Source organism: Podarcis pityusensis, assembly GCF_964106645.2.
Source record: "Podarcis pityusensis genome assembly, chromosome: Z".
Lineage (NCBI taxonomy): Eukaryota > Metazoa > Chordata > Lepidosauria > Squamata > Lacertidae > Podarcis > Podarcis pityusensis.
The window spans coordinates 43166683-43187355 of NC_138044.1; the positions used below are offsets into that span (position 1 = coordinate 43166683).

The 20673-nt window shown below is 44.5% G+C and overlaps 1 protein-coding gene across 5 annotated transcripts in view; it reads right to left on the reverse strand.

The window, feature by feature from the left end:
• AFF2 (ALF transcription elongation factor 2) overlaps positions 1–20220 on the reverse strand; it is a 396915-nt gene extending 376695 nt beyond the window's left edge. For 3 of the 5 annotated variants that reach the window (XM_080991062.1, XM_080991061.1, XM_080991060.1), the window contains exon 1: positions 19847–20220. In XM_080991062.1, the coding sequence (XP_080847188.1) occupies positions 19847–19893 (47 nt within the window). In that variant the 5' untranslated portion in view covers positions 19894–20220. The remainder of the gene's footprint in view (positions 1–19846) is intronic. The other 2 variants (XM_080991066.1, XM_080991063.1) reach the window with 1 other exon arrangement.
• Between the last annotated feature and the right edge of the window lie 453 nt (positions 20221–20673).

A 20673-nucleotide genomic window follows, 5' to 3' on the forward strand; every position in this document is an offset into this window, starting at 1 on the left:
GAAATCAGCTAACTGAGTGCCTTGTGCATGACTTGGGAAGGGCAGTAGCTCAGGGGCAGAGCATCTGCTTTCCATGCAGAAGGTGCCAGGCTCGCTGGGGTGACCTTGAGCCTGCCGCTATGTCTTAGTCTAGCCTACCTCACAGGGTTGTTGTGAGGAGAAGACATAGAGAGGGAGAACCACCACCTTGGGCTCCATAGAAGAAGCAAGTGAAATAAATAATGTGCTATCAATAGGTGTTGACCAATATTCAGAAGAGCTCTAAAGTTTTGACAGAAGATTGTGTTGGTACTTTTCTTATTACAGTGGTACCTCAGGTTACATACACTTCAGGTTACATATGCTTCAGGTTACATGCTCCGCTAACCCTGAAATAGTACTTCAGGTTAAGAACTTTGCTTCAGGATGAGAACAGAAATTGTGCTCCGGCGGCGCGGCGGCAGCAGGAGGCCCCATTAGCTAAAGAGGTGCTTCAGGTTAAGAACAGTTTCAGGTTAAGTACGGACCTCTGGAACAAATTAAGTACTTAACCCGAGGTACCACTGTATTGAAAATTGGGGCATATTTCTTCTAGCTGCCTTCCCTTTCTAAACTCCCCATCCCTTTCTCCAACTAGCTTGTTTCTAGAGCGGATTTTATTATTATTATTTGGAAGAGCGATTGTTTCTTTCAGGAAGAGGCATATCCTTTTCCGCCTTGGCATAAATTACACACAAGCTAGATTTATGTACAATGCAGGGGTCCCCTCAGAATTGGCCTCCTTGGTATGTGAGTGCAACCGCAGGCTTAAAGTCTACTTTTCCTATTAAAGTTTTGGTGTTTAATTAAAATTGTCTTTAATTAAAATGCAAATATTCCAGGACTTCAACAATAAATTGTTTACACTAGACTGAGAAACAACTCTCAAAGGCTTTAGAGGTGGGAGGGGGGAACCCTAACATTGCTGGCTGAACACTCAGACTTCACTCTTCAGTGGAGAGATGCTTTTCTCTCTACAGATTGGCTTAATCTGTTCTAAACAAATGAAACCTATCCCAGCCTGTATCAAAGATACATGTATAGAATGTGAAACAATTCCTAACGTTATCTGCAAATAATTCCCAACGTAAAGCAAATAATTAGAATACTTCAAACTCCTTTGTTAGGGTTATTTCAAACAGTGATTGTTTTTTAAAAAAACTGCCCAAAGTTGTTGTTTTTTTACCAATTTCCGCCCAGACACTGCTGCTGACTGCAGTATTTCGGATACGTCCAGGAAATTCCGGACGTATGGAAACCGCCCCCCCAGCCAGCCACAGGTAGAGCACAGCATAGCTGATAAAAAAAATGTACCCACATTCATATTCATAAAACACTACCAGAAACACAACAGTCCTCAAAGCATAGTTCAAAAAGAATCTTGATCCATCTTGCCTGTAAATGTTGTGTGCTGTTGACATGTTCCATGTGTGCTAGTAATGGATAGATATGTGAATCTGATGGCCGTGCATCCTACTTCATCAAGGACAGCCCTCTGTTTGAAGGAATCATCCATTTGCAGGCCTTCAGGTTAAAAGATAAATAACTCTTAACAAGAAAGGGCAGAAGCCTTGAACTCAGCACCTGGATAGCAGATGGAGCAGTCACACAGCTCTCCTGCTCAGTCTTACCCCAGTATGGTGAAATGCATTTTTCTTTCCATTTTAGTGGTTACTTCTAAATTTGGGTCCAAAAGTTAGCACATGCGGGGAGGAGGTTTTTCCCCACCATATCTTTATGCTTCTGTTCTCTCTTTTGGGGGGGTGGGGGTGATACACCTTGTCGTGGGTGGAAGGGTGTGAAGAAACAAAGAGGAAGTGAAAGTGTGAGGAAGGGCAACGGGCTTGGCCCTTGCCACTCAATTCTCACTCCCTATCCTGACCAGGCAATGTTTGCTAGAGAAGGACTCATGGGCATATGGCATAGGAAGTCTATTGGTCCACCTAGTTCAGTATTGTCAACACTGACTGGCAGCAGTTCTTCCAGGTTCCAGGCATAGGCCTCCCCAAGCCTTACCTGGAGATGCAACAGGGGACTGAACCTGGGACCTCCTGCATGCAAAGCAGGTGTTCTACCACTGAGCTACGGCTGGTGCAGGATGTGCCACGGGGTTTTTGAATATTGTGCCAATACCACTGGCTGGAGTCACAGAAAAGCAGCTTCCACACCAAGACTGCAATGTAGAAAGAGCACCTCAGTCTCCTTCAATCCAGCTGGAATTATAAACCATGCAAAGCAGTATCATAGCCATGTGTGAAAAGCATACAAAACATTGCATTATCTGTATATCTGTCTCAATAAGCTATAATTATATTTTTTCTTCTTTTTTTTTTGTTAAAAAGGGAAGCAGCCCTCCAAGATTGTAGATACCCATCTTTCTAAGCCCTGCTAAAACCTCGAAACACAACAATTACAGAAAGTAAACAGCCGTAATTGTACACTAAATGCCTTTTTAAAGAGCCAAACGGTGCGTTTATAAGCTTTAACTCCCACTCGCTGTGACTCTAGAACAAACAGTACATTAGTGAACACAGAAACGAGGGGGAATAAAAGAGAAAAAGCCCTAAAGCTCTTTTTTCCAAGCAAAGAGTTCTTGCAATTTCCCTGAAAACTTCTGTGTATGTGTGTGAAACTTAGTGAGCTTAATACATGATTGCATCTGCAGAAAATAACTGCTTCGCATAAAACACAAAAACTAATTTGGAAACAAAAATATATATTCTAATTGGTGCTCCCCAGTAAGGGGAGGGGGGAGGAGGAGGAAAGGAATCTAAGGAAATAGGTTTTGCCTTATTCCTGCAGCCACCATTACACACTTCACATTTCTTTAGAAGCAATAATGATAAAGGCAGACATAAAGAAAGGCACTTTGTAAGCACCCACATTACATTCAACACAAGTGTACTTTCTCTCTAGAGAGTCAGGCTCAAGTCAGGAGACACACAGCTCTGCAAGCCTAGAGCAGAGGTGCCGCCCTGCATCCCGCTAATTGGCTAGCCTTCTGTGATGTCACCAAGAAACCCCACCTCCCCTTAAATCCCTTGAACACTTTTGCTATTTAACAATGTTTTGTTTCGCTTTGCTTTTAAAAATGCTAGCATGAATAATGAACACCATGCCCCATATCTCAGCCCCATATGGCACAAAATGGCACAATTCATTGATATGTGAGGTGATGCTCGAGGCAATGTTGGTGGCGGACACTTCAGGTGTCCTAGAATGCTGATTCAGAGGGGAGCTGGCTTTTGCCTCCTGCCTCCAGCCTCCAGCCCTTCAAATTTGGAATGAACTTTAAGCACTGAGTGTTGCTCAGCGGCACAGCACTAAATGAACATTCGCAGAGCACTTTTAAAGATATGAAAGGAGATAGAGAGGCATTAAACTGTTAGTGATCTGCATGTCTGCCTTTTCACAGTACTGAGGAAGGCCAACTCATCCCACAACTAAGGGACCCATTGCAAAAAATCTCTTTTCATATCATGGCTGTCACTGCCCAAGCTTTTAGCACCTGTGGTCTGCACTCTTGACGCCAAAGAGCAGCTAAAAGTTTCACTTCTGTTTTAAACCACTCTGGCTTCCTCTTTCCCCTGGGACAGGTGGTCAGGGGGCCACGAGTGCCATTAAAGGCATGGCTATTTTTGTCCTTCCTTCATTTTCTTTACAAGCCTCAAATGAGTGTCAGGATGCGCTGCATCCACATCCCAGAAAAGGAAAGGAACTGGATCAAAACCCAAGAGGTCTTCCACCATCAGCACAACGAGCAAGTGAAATCTGCACCAAGTCAGTTACAGGTCACCTCAAGTCTGAATTCACCAACTGAGCTATGGGATCCATTAAATCAGCCTCAGTCCCACCATGGTGTGGTACCAACAAATTGGTGCATTGTTGTGGGAAAGAGCATAGACTGCAAGATGAGAAGTCCTGATAAGGGAGGGGGACTTGTTGGTTGTGGCTCCCCACTTGCACAGCTCTCTCTCCAGTGAAGTCTCCCTAGTGCCTTCCTTAATATCCTCCCGGCGCCAGGAGAAATCTTATCTCTTTTCCCAGGCTTTTTATGAATGATAATGATTTTTCTGTCTATGGGTAGACTCCCCCCCCCCCCCACCATTGCTGCTGCTGTTTTATTGGGTTTGTTTTATGGGCTACTGCATAGTTTTTTATTGTAATTCGTTCTTTTTTATGCCACACTTTATGCTTTTAAAATTTCATAAGTCACTTGGAGGCTCCTTATGTTTCAAGCAATTACTTTCAGCATCACAAATCCGACTCCAGCCACCAGCTCACTAGACAGCCTCAGTGAAGGGTCATCCTCCATGCCAGATTGTAATACTGTACAGTTATGAATGTCAGCCTACCTTACAAAGTTGTTGCAAGAGTTACATTGCAATCCAATGCACGTTTAGTCAGGAATATGTTCCACTGGGCCAGATTCAGCTACTGAGTCCCACTTACAGGAGTCCATACAAGGACTTCTGCTGGAGCAATGGGACTTTTCTCCTGCTCATCTCTCCCTCCTGCTCCCATTGGTTGGGGGTGGGTGCAAGAACTGTTTGGGGTGTGGAGAGCAGGGTCATTCCATTTAGCAAGCTGAAATGCTTGTGCTAACAGAACAATTGCTATAGCACAATACTGAATCCCTCCTACTAGTAAGTGTGTTTAAGATTGTAGCCTTCAACAAAGAATGTTCAAAACATCTGCTATCATAAGCTAGCAGAATGTGTAATTTCAAAGCAAGGTTCCCATACAAAACTATTTCTCCTGTCTACTTCTGCTGATCCAGAAAACACGTTCTTTTCCTCCAGAGCCATTATTTTAAATGCATAGGAGGATATATGTAAGTTGTAATTAAACTACTTAATCAAAATGCATGCAAATTATTCGGACATACAACTTGAATGTCAGATGCCTTGGCTGGGCATCATTTAACCTAAGTAACATTTCCAAATACAAAATCCAATAAAGATGGCTATTAATGGTACAAGTTGACACTCATAAGGAGGCCAATGAATATCTCCCAAGGCTATTAGTCTGAACTCTACCTTGTTTAACTGGAAATTACACATTTCGTTCAGGCAAATAATATCAGTCTGATCAAGCTCTCCATAATTAGCTGCCTTTATTAAGAGAGATGGCAGAAATGGTATCACCAAGGAGCTTGCCTGCTGAGCTAGTGTTATCATCACCAGATACTCTCACCTGATCTTTCTAGGTGATCTACTCACCCTCTAATTGCTAAGCGCAGACACTTTAGCCAGAGCAATGACCGAGACAAGAAGCAGACTTACAGCGCAACTGCCAACCACAGATCACTTTAAGGACTCTGGGTCATGCACTGATAAACTTCTCACTGTGTCTGTTCTGCTTGGTTTTAGCCACTGCTGAACCATTTCCCTCAGAGGCACAAACATGGAATTTTTTTCTCTCTGCACTTTTAATTATGTTTAAACACACACACACACACACACACACACACACACACACACACAGTGCTACTTGAGCCAAAATAGCTAAAGGAATGTTGCTTGTGTGTTGTTGTTCTGTTATTTAATGCTTGTACCATATTTTATAGCAGCCACTGTAACACTGGGTACAGGATTAGACAAAGCAATCAGACAACAGTAAGATGGACTTTTAAAAAAAAGCATTGCTGTGCATGTGTGAATGCTGGCAAAGCCCTGAGGCGTTTGTAATACACTGGGCTAGATGGTAAAAGAGGACAGGGCTTGTGCACTTTAAGAGGGGATTTCAGCTTAGCAGAGCCGGCCCAGGCATTAGGCAGGGCGAGGCTGCTGCCTCAGGCGGCAGAAGCTGCCAGGCAGCACACCCACAGGCTCCCCACCTGCCTGCCATCTCCACTGCAGGTGGAGAAGTGCTGTTGCCATCAGTATTGATTTTGGGCAATATTGAATCCATTTAGGGCAAGATCTCAGCCAGTGCCAATGGTGGTGGTGCTTCTCCACCAGTGGTGGATGCAGCAGGGCATGTGGTGGCAGTGGCAAGAAGAGGTGGTTGAGGGAGTGGCAGTGGCGAAACAGGAAATGCTGCCCCTGCAGCTGACACAAGCCCTGTCCTTTTTTGCAACTGGCCGCCCTATTTTTCTGAACAGGTGGCTATGTTCTGATGAACCCTAAGAGTGGTATGGAAAGGAAGATCCCCCCCTCCCACTGTGCTACAATCCCATTTCCACCTATGAATCTATCAGCAGATCTAGGACACACCAAAGGTGGGGAGGGGGAGACACTTGAAATGACACATATAATTATCTCATTAAATGCAATGCCACAAGAGGTGGCAAAAACCATTAACTCAGCTGACATTTTAAAAGGATTAGGTAAATTCAAAGAGGATAGCTCATGAAAGATGGAATGGAATTTACATCCACAGGCAGTGGTGACTGCTCTGTTAGGGCAAATGGGGCACTGCTCCACTAAACTCAGCCAGCACTCGCCTGCCAGTCTTTCTCTTTACAGTCAGTCTTTGGGGTGGCACTGCATGCCAGATTCCCCTTCGATCTTTGGTGTTGTCCCTGTAGAGCTCAGCGGGGAGGAAGATGGAACCCCAAACTTGAATCATTTGGCTCTGCCTGTCGTTGGCTCTGTCTCCACCTACTGTTGGGCTCTCTGCTTTCTGCCACAATAGACACCAGATGCTACTGTGCACAGGGGGAGTCTACTTCAAAATCCCAGGTGCAGCAGACAAAGAACCAGGGCAGGCTGTTGTCTTCATGTACCCCAACCCCTGCCAGGGAGCTTCCCACCGCTATCTGGGGGTTGACAGATGTAAACAGAAGCCCTCTGCAGACCTTCTTCACTCAACCCAGGGAAAGGTCAAGACTGAGCATGTTGGAACAATGTGTTTGTTGAAAGTGGGGCAGGAGGTTCCGCATGCATCCCTACCTCTCCCTCCTCCATGGATATAGAGTCTCCATGTGTAGCACATGGTTGAACTCACCTTATGTTCTTGGCAAATGTGGTTCTCTGTGAGGCTCCCCTCTGTTTGCCCCTTCCATGGAAGGTCAGGAGAGTGGCAACACAAGACGTGGCCTTTTCAATGGAGGCTCCCTGCTTATGGAATGCTCTTCCCAGGGATGCTTGCCTAGCGCCATCTTTAGGCACTTGGGGGAAAGATTTCTTTTTTCGCCAGGCATTTGGCTTTAATTATCTGTAAAGGTAAAGGGACCCCTGACCATTAGGTCCAGTAGTGGCCAACTCTGGGGTTGCGGCGCTCATCTCACTTTACTGGCCGAGGGAGCCGGCGTACAGCTTCCAGGTCATGTGGCCAGCATGACTAAGCCACTTCTGGCGAACCAGAGCAGTGCACAGAAACGCCGTTTTCCTTCCCGCCAGAGCGGTACCTATTTATCTACTTGCACTTTGACCTGCGTTCGAACTGCTAGGTGGGCAGGAGCAGGGACCGAGCAACAGGAGCTCACCCCATCGTGGGGATTCAAACCACCGACCTTCTGATCGGCAAGTCCTAGGCTCTGTGGTTTAGCCCACAGTGCCATCTGTGTCCCACTTAATTATCTGTAGCCATCTTCAATAGGTGGGGTCATAGAATCATGGCAGTTTAGAGTTGGAAGGGACCTCAAGGGTCATCTAGTCCAACCCCCTGCAATGCATTCATGAACCTCTGCTTAAAAGCCTCCAAGGAAGGAGAGTCCACTACTTTCCAATGTGTTTTACTCCTGCCTTCTAAAAATGAATGAGGTTTTGATTTTACTCTGTTTTAGTTTTATGCTAGTTTTACAGTATGTGTTATTCTCTTTGAGGTTTTTTTTTGGGGGGGGAGTGACTAATAATTTTAATTAATAAGAATATAAAGTTACATTGCAGGGGGTTAGATTAGATGATGCTTTGTGTCCCTTCCAACTGTACAATACTATGAAATCATCATCTATGTTCATCCAATAAGATTGCTTGCCATTCCAGAGCAGGGTCTTCTTGGTTGCATAAATAAATAATATTACGAAACAAATTTTTGTAAGCTAGGTAGAAAAACAAGCCATAAGGGAAGGTGTTGCCATGGTTTGTTGCTGCTGCTGTTGTTTTTACTATGAACGCTCTGTGTTCCATGCTAGAAAAAATCCCCAGTGAAATTGGACAATTTGAGGTGTCGTCAACAGGCTGAAAGAGCAGAGAAATTTAGGAACGAAGAGAGATGAAGACTATTAAGTGTGCAAGGAGAGCCCCTCCAGCAGGAGCAGCTCGTGACATTTTCTTTTCTTTTGAGAAGGGCAAAATAATTCCCCCTCTACCCATTTAAAGCAGAGAAGATGAACCTTTTGCAGCATAAGGACTGCATTCCCTCCTTGGCACCGGTGGGCAGGACCACAGGCAAAAAGAGGTGGAACAATGGATGCAAATTTTACCTTTGTACAACAGAGTAATTTCTACACATGCCCCTCTCTATCCTCCATCCAGACAAGGAAGAGGCATCCTTTGTGTTCATCATCACATTCCATCTGGACATAAACATTCAGGGTGCAAAGCAGGACTGGTGAGTGATGTGGCTTGGGAAGAAGGGATGAAGCATATGGAAAACCAAGAAGGAGCCCCAGGAATGAGGTTCCCTACCCATGATGTACAGAAACCACAATTCTACACAGAGTTCTCCACCTCACTTGACGTCAAGGGCATTTTCCATCCAAAGGAATGCACACAGCAGAGTAGTGATTTATTGTCAAAGATCACACTTACAGTCACTTGTACAGCTCTGGATTCCTACGCACACCAGCCTAGCGTCTAGGAAACTATTCCAAGGTAAGCACTCTACAGAGCAGTTGCAGCAACAGGGGACCACCCCCCCATCAGTTTATCAGCAGGCTGCATTCATGCAGCCAGAGCTTACACCTGTGTGGAAACTTCTTCTGCTCATCTGTCTTCAACCCCCTCCTGGTTCTGGGAGGTAGTGGTGCGGGAGAGGGTGGGGAAGCAACTGGCCCTTCACTTGCCTGACCCACATCTTCCTTGTCTTTTTCAGACCCATCCTGTGCTCCACCCTCAAACACTGAAGCTTCCCTTGTCTCTGACTCTTGCCTCCTTGCTGGTACAGTTCCCCACAAATCGCTGACCCCCTCTCCCAAGTCAATACTCCAGCCCTACTTCCGCCTCTGCCCCCAGTGCACACTCGTCAGCATCCTGCCCATTCCTGACACTTGAATATAGCAGGCTAATATAGGGGAGGTCAGGCAGAGCTATTGTCACACAGAGCTCTGTCTTCCAGCATCCTGCCATTGCTCTTAGCAACCACATCTGCTACAGCCTGAGGCAGCTACCTCACTCTGAGGCACGATAGAGCTGGCCCTGTCTACTAGATCAGACCTAAGGACCTTCTAGTCCAACATGCTTTTGCCTTCACATTGGCCAACCAGATGTCTCCAAGAATCCCACAAGACAAATGGTGAAAGCACCATACTTTGCCTAAATTTCATAGCTGAGTCTTGCTTCTTTCTTAAGCCCCATGGCCAGTTGCTTCCAACAACAAAGGCAGTATTTAACTTTGGTGGTTAATCCTACCCGGCCTTAATCTAGCACACAAATATATACAGAGGACCACAAACAAACAAATAACTATCCTCAGAAATGCCAGGGGATGTGTGGTGGTGATGGGGAATACGTTATAAAGAAATGAAGGGCTTTGCATTACTGTCTTTCCTAATGAGATAGAAAGTGGCAGATGTAAAAGATTTCATTCAGCCAACAATCTCTTTTTATGATATGAATAAACTACTCAAACAGATTTAATCCCTTACTAAATCAGATTATGAAAGGCAGACAAAATCACAATTTTATTCAATATGCCATTTTATCCTGTGTGACTAATGCATTATTTGTATGAAGTTAAAGTGGAGCTTTGAAGAAAGGGGATGGGCGGTGGGGAAATACCCTATGAAATAAATCAAATACTTCTCCTTTGTATAATCTTAACAGACAGATCCCATTAAGATTCCGTTATACATAGCTGTTGGTTAAAATCATTGACCAGCATCCTTATAAATTAATCAGCTGAGGTAATGCTGCCTTGGCTGTCAACATTTACTCCTAATCTACATTTAAAATTCACTTTGGCTTTGCAAGTCCCCCGCCTACTGAAATAAGTTAATCAGCCCTCCCTCTTCTGTTAAAGAGTCACGAAAAGCAGAAGCTCTGCAGAAGCTCCAGCACAGGAGTGGATAACCTGCTTTCACCTCAAGGGCCACATTCTCTTCTGGAAAGCCTTCTGAGGGCCACATGCCAGTGGTAGGTAGAGCCAAAAGCAGAAGTGGGTGGAGCAATCTCTGTAAATGTTACCTTTGTACAGTACATTAGTTTCAGGAGTGGTACATCCTGTTTCGCCACTTGAGGTGAAACAGAAAGTGCTGCCTTTCCTTGCTGCTCCTGCCACCAGTGCCACCTGCCCTCCTTGCTCTGCTGCCGCCGTGCACCCTGCCACATCCAATCCCACCAATTTCAGGCTAGATGGTGTCAATTTGGGGCAAGATCTCACCCAAAATCATGTGACATCTTCTACATCCCACAAGATCTTGCCAGAAATCGGTGCTGAACTTGTCCAACATTGGCAGCATGGCAGGCAGGGTGCCTGCAGGAATGTCACCTCAAGGGCATCTGCCACCTGAGGCAGTGACCTCACCCTGTCTAATGGCTGGGCTGCCTCTGGTTGGTTTCTTCACATTCATGCTTCCCTCTCGATTCTCCCTCTAGATAAGCAAGGCACATGATTGGAGTTCAAGAGCACATTTACAGCCAAGCAAGAACACTCAAGGAGAATGCAAAGGATGGCTGCTGAGGGCTATAGCTCAGGACCATTCACAGCCTAGGGAGAATCATGAGGCCAAGGTGGAATGCTCAGGAAAGCCCAACAATCCCTGACGATTGGCCATGCTAGCTAAGGGGTACAGGACTTGTGGCCCTCCAAACACTGCTAGACTGCCACTCCCATCAACCTTGATAATTGTTCATGCTGGTTGAGGCTGATGGGAGCTGGAGCCTACCAATATTTGGAGGGCTACAGGTTTCCTACCCTCCCAGGGTAATTGTTGGCCTGGTCCTCTTGAAGTGGTACAGTCCAAGGAGAGCTGCATCTTTTCCTTTGCCTGTTTCTGAACCTTTGTAGGCTCTTGGCTTCTACACACAACAATTCCATTCAAGTGGGCAGTTCAGACAAGCTGTAGATAAGCATTCAGATGTTTGCTTGGCCAGGATCCAAAATAATAATTTGTAGAGCAAGGCATTCCCCTTTACGAAGCATGCACACTAGGGAATGTGCTTAACTGATCTCCGCGGGACTTCCTTCAACTTAAGATTGTAACGCAAGTTAATATAAAAAGCACCTGATGGATTAACCCAAAGGCCCCTCTATTCCTCCATCCTGTTCTTGCAGTGGCCAATCAAAAGCCCCAAAACAGGACCTGAGTGCAGCAGCTGTCTCCCCACCTGTGATTACCAGAATCTGGCATTCAGAAGCATATTGCCTCCAACGGCAGAGGTACAACATAGCCCTAGTTACTCACTTGGCTGTCCAGCATACCTTTCAGGCATTTCTCAACTTAAGGTCACTGGATCATTACAAGTCATCCGAAGCAGACTTCAAATCCCTGCTGACAAGGAATTTGTTTTTCTCTTCCCTCCCTCCTCTTCTGATATCCTTTTATCTCTAGATATCTCCATTAGTCTGTAGATAATCAGGGTCAGGGAGTTCATGTCCAAGAGACACTGCAACAATTTAAACAACTCTTTGAATTGCCAAGCATCATTAGCCAGCTACCTTTGGATAGTAAAAGCTTTCAAGTTGTTAGGTATTCCTTAGTTCCCTTTGTGGGCAGAGTACTGAACTGAAAACGATAGTAGGATGGTTGTTTTTTTAAAAAGAAAAGAAAAAGAAAAAGCTTAGTTGAGCGGACTGAATCCGACAGAATATACCAGGATTTTTTCCAATCTGAGGGCCACATTCCATTCAGGACAACCTTTCAGGAGCCACATTCCAGTAGTGGGTGGGTAAAGAGGACAAATGGGTGAAACAATGAAAGTGAGTTTTAGCCTTTGTAGAATAGGTTACATTACATTGAACACATCACTTGACTGGAGAACTTGCACTGTAAAACGTGGAGAAGTGCAAATTTTGAAGGGCAGCTGTGTTTGCGCTTACATATTGTTTCAGAAAGTGCAAATAATGTAGGTTCACCTTAAACACGTACTGAATCAAATTTATCCCCCACCACTAATCTCATGAAAGATGCACTGCCACAAATAATAATTCCCTCCTCCATTCCCAATGCACTGGAATGAGTACATTCTTTATATCGCCAAAACAGTCTCAATCAAACACAAGAGTTCGATGTTGATGCTTCCAGCAACCAATACATACTGTGGGTGTGGGTGTTTCTGCTGGTTAAGTTACTTTAGATGGTATCAGGTAATAATATTTGGAGAATAGGTATTTGAGAAGAAGAAAGGGAACCTGAAAAACATTTCAAACTCCTAGGAAATACCATCATTTAACCCAGACATAGGCAACCTTTGGCCCTCCAAATGTTTTGGCTTACAACTCCCATGATCCCTTGCTCACAGGACCAGTGGTCAGGGATGATGGGAATTGTAGTCAAAAACATCTGGAGGGCCGAAGGTTGCCTATGCCTGATTTAGCCAGTCACTTGTTTGGAGTTTCCAGTTGCTGATGGAAAATCTGTATACTGATAAGTGAGTACAGAGCATGGAACATAGGTAAATGCCTTCTACTGAGTCAGACCACTGGTCTATCTCATTCAGTATTGTCTACACTGACTGGTAACAGCTCTCCAAGGTTTCAAGTAGGGTTCTCTCCCAGCCTACCTGGAGATGCCAGGGATTGAACCTGGGACCTTCTACATGCAAGGCAGATGCTCTGCCACTGAGCTACAGTCACAGATGTGGCCTGGGGTGGGGATGTGGCCTCAGGATTATCCCAGAAGGCCATATTCAACCTCCTGGCCTGAGGTCCTTCACCCTTGATACATGGATGCTGATTAGGGCAAGTCGTTCTACCAAGCCAATAGGTGAGATGTCATATCAAAAAGAAAGGAAGGAGGGACATTCCTAAGTGCTTTCAATTTATTATCTAAATGAGATAATAAATCTGGGACTTTTTGAAAAACAAACAATAACACACATAATTCAGCACAGGGATGGGGAACCTGTAGTACTTCAGATGTTGTTGAACTCCCAACTTTCTGCATGCAGTGCCTGAGCTTAAGTCTGAGGGCATTTGAGGCTCTCCCCTGCAATCTCACACTCAAACTGCACATACCCACCTCCATCTGATTTACATGGGGCTTATATGGGGCGGTTCCCTCATTGCGAGAAGCAAAGCTACAGGGAACCAGGCAGAGGGCCTTCTCGGTAGTGGCGCCCGCCCTGTGGAACGCCCTCCCATCAGATGTCAAAGCGATAAAACAACTACCTGACATTCAGAAGACATCTTAAGGCAGCCCTGTTCAGGGAAGTTTTTAATGTGTGATATTTTAGTATATGTTTGGTTTCTATGGAAGCCGCCCAGAGTGGCTGGGGAAACCCAGCCAGATGGGCGGGGTACAAATAATAAATTATTATTATTATTATTATTATTATTATTATTATTATATATGTACAGTGCAACCAACATTTGCATAAAGCTGTCCAAAAATTCTGGATTCTTTTCTTTTCACTTGAAAGTTCACTCTTTTGTTTTAGTCCATTCTTGATTTCTCTGTTTTTTTTTAAAAAAAAACCTGCAACATTCTTAGGTTACTCATTAGCAAAACAACCCACCCCTCCATCACACTTACTTCATCATTTTGACTCATCAGTGGCATACAAGGCTGTGTGTTTTGCAAACACCAGGATCCACTCTGGTTTAACATTCTTTGCAATCTCATGGAAGCCCAGGAAAAATTTAGTACGTTACGGCATAATCAATTGCGGGGCTTATTCCACCCTCCCAAGCCTCAAACCGGACTGTATTTTATTTCCTCCTAGACTCAGCTGCTCATTCTGACAGATCCTAATCCTTCAACCACATGCAAGGAGCATGGTGAGTAATTCCTTTATGTTTGGGAGTGGGGAAACTGAAAATGATCCTAAATAATTACTTTGGGGATGTGCCTAATACAAATTCCCTAAATAAACACACTTTAACTTCCAAAAAGAGAACAGAAGGGGAAAGAGATGGGATTTCTTTTGTTAATGAGTATTCCATTCAGTATTTCAATTTCCTCCAACTCCTACCGCAAAAAAGGGGGGGGGGAATCTATCTACTCCATTTCACACGTACCCATTAGGCAACATTGAACCATCCCTGTGTTCAGAGGGAAACAGTTATTTAATAAGTGATTTGAGGCCTCCGGGCAGTAAAGCACAGTAACTGAGAAGGCATCCCAGGGCAGCATATTGGAGGGAGGGAGGTGGGAAGAAGGGAAGAAGCACTCACAAATGTGCTGAGGTAGAGACCAAAAACAGTTCACCTTTGTCTGGCAAGCAAGCAGGGTTCCCCACTCCCAGTTGAGGAAGTAGGTTTGATGGAATGCCCTGGTGGGAAGCAGGTGGCTTGGTTTAGGAGAGAGACATGGGGGGGGGGGAATATGGGGAGTGAAGGAGACCTGACCTACAGATGGTCCATTCTCACTTCCACCAGCTACAGGGCAACTTCTGACCTTTCTATTTATGTTACAGTTTAGTGAGTTTAAGCTTCTTGAATAAATGTCCAGTTTTCTTCCCCGTTTGATGCAATTGGATTACTGTTGATGTCTGGTGTAAATCAACCTCTCTTTTTTATGAGGTAAACAAACAAACAAACAAACAAAACCCTCTGAAGCATTATCTTTCCTTTTTTTGAAGACGTGTTTTGATTCATTAATAGCACTAAGGGAGTCGCCATTGTGCCATACTGCCTACCAAGTCTTACCTGGGAGCAACAGGGGCATTGCTAAGCAGTTAAAGGGGTGCTGCAACATCGCAGGTATTTGCACGGAAGTAAATTGAACTAATTTACAGGTACAGGTGCCTTGGGGGAAAATAAGATGTAGGGTGTCTGGGGTTTCACCTCGGCTGTGCTCGTCAGTTTCCCCACATGCCCTGTAAGCAAAGATTTTCTTTTTCTTTTTGAAAAAGTGGGAAGGAAAGAGTGTCTAGGCCCTGCAGCAGAAGGCTGATAACTCAAGACTGCTTGTTAGCAGCAATACGCCAGACCATCAAACATAATAGAACTTTTTTCTGTACCTAGGATTCTGCTGCAACACAAAAGCCAAATAGACATTGGCTCAGTGAAGCCTACAAGTTGAGAATGACAAGTTTAGATCAGTGGCAGAGCACCTGATTTCCAGGTAAGAAGGTCTCATGATCAATCCGCAGCATCTCTCCACGTAGGCCTGGTAATGCCCCCTGCATGAAACCCTGGATAGCCAATGCCATTCAGTGTGGACAGTACTGAACTAGATGCTCCAATGGCCTGACTCTGTAGAAGCCTTCTGTATTCCTACACATTTCAGTATAATATACTATTGATGCTGAGGCATGGCTGGTACATTATGGCTTGGCTAAAGTTACCTGACGGGCATGCTGCATTTCGAACCCAGGACTTCCCACCTCATGATCAACCACAGCACTTCAGACTCTGACAGTTCTCTTCCTTTGTCATCACTTATTATTACTGTTTTTATATGTGCTGGAAGCTGCCCAGAGTGGCTGGGGAAACCCAGCCAGATGGGTGGGGCATAAATTGTTGGTGGTGATGGTGTTGTTGTTGTTGTTATTGTTGTTGTTATTTGTTTCCTGAACACACCTAGTGCCAACACTCTCACTTCCTTCAACAGCCCCATCAAAGCACATCCATATTGTGGAGTTCCTAGTTACCGACCCCTGGGCCTTCCTAACCTCCAACCATCTTTAAATATAATTTTCTATGTACCTTAGGAATCTGCCTTGCTTTGCTTAGTGCTGTAAAGTCCCATGGGCACAGTGGAGACAAGAGGGACAATCCTGTGACCCTCCAGGTGTTGCTGGACTCCAGCTCCTATCATCCCAGATCAAGGGTCATGTTGACCAGGGCTGATGGGAGTTCCGAGTCCAACATTATCTGGTTCCACATTCCTCGTAAAGGACCAGGGAATATCAAAAAACAAAATTGGCTTGAGGAGAGCACTGTCACTCCATGTTGCCCAGGTTTCTTTCTGGGCCTCCACACCTCCATAAACAAGGTGATGAAAGGTGCATTCAGACATGGGGGAAATTGTGCTGGTTTTCCTGATTAAAATGCTAGTGAAATTACCACTAAACTTCCATTTTTTTATGCCACTAGATTTCCAGAAGTGCCGTCTATGTCATGTGGAAGCTCAAATATAATCTGGAAATTAACAGTTAGGAAAACATCAGGGAAATGAAATAAACTGCGATATGAATGTAGCCTAGGTAATTAGATTGATACAGAGCCTTATGTCTGTTAACATGTGTCATTTTCTAAGAGAGCCAGTAGTGGGCAGAGTTTTAATTTTGCATGGAGAGAAACCTGCCTTCGGATCGCCAGATAGCCACAATTTGCCTTGGATGGGCTTGGACCATTTGCTGTATTTTAGCTTAATATACCGAGAGGTAGTGGAGATAAAACTGGGGGTCTACATAAATTCCAATCCAAGTTCCTTAGGTGAGGGGGGGGGACATGTAATGAATAAATAAATAGACAGGTACAATTTTACTTTGGGGTTCATTTGCAAGATGTACTATGAAACACATGTGGAGTTCTCTGATACAGACTCAACCCCAAACCTATCATATAGCTTTTGGTCTTCCATTCCCAACTTAATTATTATATTTATATAGCGTCATCAAGAGAAAACCAAACCTCAAACTAGCTCTCTGCCCCAAGCAGGTTACAATATAAATTTCCATTAAATCATATGCTTACACTAGTTTTGTATAAGTATCTGGATTTACAATCCCATTTCCTTAATGCACATTGACTGTGTGGAATAAGATGTACATATTGCAGTAATTCACTGCATATATTTATCCCAGGGTTACAAACCCTTCTTCTTTCAGGTTAAGGGAGAGATTGGCTGCTGCTGTGTGCTCATCTCTGGCAAATTATCTTTTGTTGTTCCTTAAAGATAGAACTTAAGGCTACTTAGATGTAAATGCACAACAGTTAGCAGCCAGCATACATCAGAATTGTTTGCACTGGTCAATTCCAGCCCCGGTCTTATGCACTTGCTTGGGAGTAAGTGCCGCTGAAATCAGGGGGGCAAATTGCTAAAAAGCTCTGAGTGGGTTGCCTATTGCACCCAGGTTTCAGTTTTGTTTTTGTTTTTTTAAAAAGCAGGATTGTTTTTAATGTACAGTTTCTTCCAACTTTGAGGAGCAAACGCACTCATTCCATAACTAGCTAATTAGCAGTAAACAAGGCAGAGGCACGAGCCTGGTGCACAGGGTGAACAAAAGTAAAAAAATTAAATGTGTAGCAGTAGCCATTAAATTATAGACGACTATGGCTTGTTTGGGGAGGGGGTCATTCAGTGAGTGTCTATGCTGGCAAATTCTTCTCACCAGAAGAAAATAGTTTGGTGAACATCAACACAAATTCACAGAGACCCCCAGTGAGTGCATGTACACAACACCATGCAGACCCAAGCCCACCAAATTGATGCATTTGCCTATTATGGCACACAAGACAAAGAATTTATGGAGATACTCCATGCTGAGACACATATGAGATCAGAAGAGACGAACTCTCGAAAGAGCCCCTGCAGCCAAAAGCATTAGATGCCTTTAAAAAAATCAAAACGGCAATACTTTGATAAAAGAAGTTAATGGTGATCAGGAAAGAGGAGGAAATATTGTAACACTTGTCCACCCCCACCCCACCCCCACCAAAACCTCAACAACAAAAACACATGTTAACAGTTTCCTTCTTTCTCAAACACATCATTTCAACATTCACCATCCTGATCCCAGCCAGTGTTGGACTCTACAAACACCGCAACATGCTTCCTTTTCCAAACGACACCTCCATGCTCAGTTGTAACGGCTTCCATTAAATTAATGATGTTACCCACACCATAAATTAGGCAAATTGTATGCAAATACTGTTTGAGTAGCAATACAGTGGTTATCAGCTGTCTGCAAAAATAAATTAGTTTGGCAGGGTAAAGATACTGTGAAGCAGCATATTTAATTGAGCACTAATTTTATTGTGATTATTACTTTTAAGTAACAACGGCAAGGTTATTAAGTGACATAATGTGATGGTTTACACAGAGCTGATAAAACACTTCACAAGATCCACAATGCTGGTTTGCTGATTAAAACTGATACCAAGTAATTTATGGTCCCAAGGACTGATTCTCAACCGCTATAAAAATAAAATAAATGAAAACATGACAGTGTTTCAGGGTTTTCAAGCTGGGCAACTACAGTATGTTTGACAAAGTGTCACTGATTAGCTTGATATAAAATCTATATGTTTTATTATTAGTATTTTCAGCAATTATTTACTTAAAATGCCAGCAAATTAAAATGATTCTGCCCTTCTCTCAGCAAAACACATCATAATATTACCTATGTCACCTAGATTTTTGCCAATCAGGCATGCAAAATGCAAATTTATTCATTTGCTTACTTTGCTTGCCTGGTTAGTAATTTACAGCCTACCTCAAATGGCCACAATCCGGTTGCTCATTATTATTATTTTAAATTTTAGAGCGAAAGCACAAATTGCAACTTGTTAGCTTGGCAGAGTGAAACACAGAACCAGTCCAGACATTGGCAAATCATATTTAAATATTTATGGGCAACAAAGCATCTCTGTTTTCCAAGTTAAATACAGAATCAAATCACAACTTCTGCACTACTTCTGCTCCCCCAGTATCAACACCCCAATTTTTCTTTTCTTTTTTAAAGATGCCAAGCTTGATTTATTTTTTTGTAGCAAGTTCACAATAAAAACAACCAACACACACAACTCCCTTCTTCTTTGCAAATCACAACATATCTGAAATTCGAGAAAAACATGGTAATGGTCAAGATATTTCCAAAGCTTATAAGTTAAAACAATAAGAGATCTGACAGTGACTAGGAAGGGGGGGGGACCCTATCACTTCAGTTCTGGATCAGTAGAGGGGGTAGGAGGAGGGACAATCACAGGCAGTTTTGGAAACGAGAGAGACAGAAATCTTGCAACTGACACCACTAAACTGCACGTTTGAGAATGCCACAATGAAGACAATGTATGAACAGTGTGGGGGAGTGTTGCTGGTTGGATAACCCCCCTTGTTTTTTGTTGCTTTTGGTTTGGTAGCCAACACACACACACCCTTGCAACTTATCCCACAGGTTCAAGAAAGCATAGGTCCTGATACTTATTTTGAAACATGGAAAATGAAAGATGCGTGAACAACACCCCCACGCCCACCCCCCAAACACCACACCACCCCCAGGGGATCGGATTGAGTTGGGAATAGGTTCAAAGAGGGGGTTCAAATAATGGGATGCTAGAGCGGGTTCAAAGGAAGCGAGGCTATGCCGACTTCTTCCATAGATGCTGCCTGTTTTGCAAATGGACCACTTCCAAGTTGGAGCATCCTCCGAAAAACAGGGCATGCGACGCGCATCACGCACCTCCGGACAAAAACCACCACGGGTGCATGGCTCTCGATATTATTATTAAAGACAAGACACTGAGAAGGAGGGGAGAGGAAGATGCAACAAAAGGTTTCTGAGCTGCACTATTAATGATGCTAATAATAACAATAACAATAACAACAACAACCCGAAGGCATCGCAATAGGGTGATGAAATTCAAGAGCGGGGTGGGAAATCAAACCTACCACTGCTGGTCCAAGTCCCAGTCCCTGAAAAAGTCGAATAGATCCATAGCGGTTGCGAAGGGAGGCAGGAGAGACTCCGAGCGCTGGCTGCCCCCCCTCCCCGGGTCCGCCTTCCCCCAGCCCGGCTAGGAGAAGTCACCGGGGCAGGGCAGGCTTAGCAGCGCATCTGGAGGGCGATCTGGGCTTTCTCCCTTTCGCCGCGCTTGGGGGACAAGCCGGGGCTGGCGATGGTCTCTCCGGCCGGAGGGAGGAGGAGGAAGGCAGCTCTGCTGCTGCTCTCAGCTCCTTCCGCTCGCTTCTGCTGGCTTCAGCTGTGGCTGCTGCTGCCGCTGCTGCCGCCACAGCCAGCAGCAGCCTGACTGACTGACTCGCTGGCTGGCTGGCTGAGAGAGGCAGAAATAGCGGCGGCGGCAGCAATATCAACACCCACCACAAGGGGTGGAGCGAGCGGCAAGAACCACGACTCGGAGACGCGTTGTATTAGCATCCCTCCCCGCTCGCCAATTCGCAGCTGGAGCAGAGTTCACATGTGCCACGGACGAGAGACGGGGGTTCTGGTCGCTTTCAAACGGGTGTCATTGTGGGTTGCTCTGTGTGCATGCAATACTAGAATAAGAATATCAATGTTAAGTTGGAAGGGACCCTTAGAGTCATCTAGTCCAACCCCTTGCAATGTAGGGATTTGAAACCATACTGGACCCTACTTAACTTTGGAAATGTGCTAGCAGTTTTATTGTGGCACCACTAGCATGGGTATAGCCAGGATTGTTCACGGAGGCGGGGGGAGGCTTTTGTTAGGGGGTGCAGAACCTCAGATTTGTATTGGT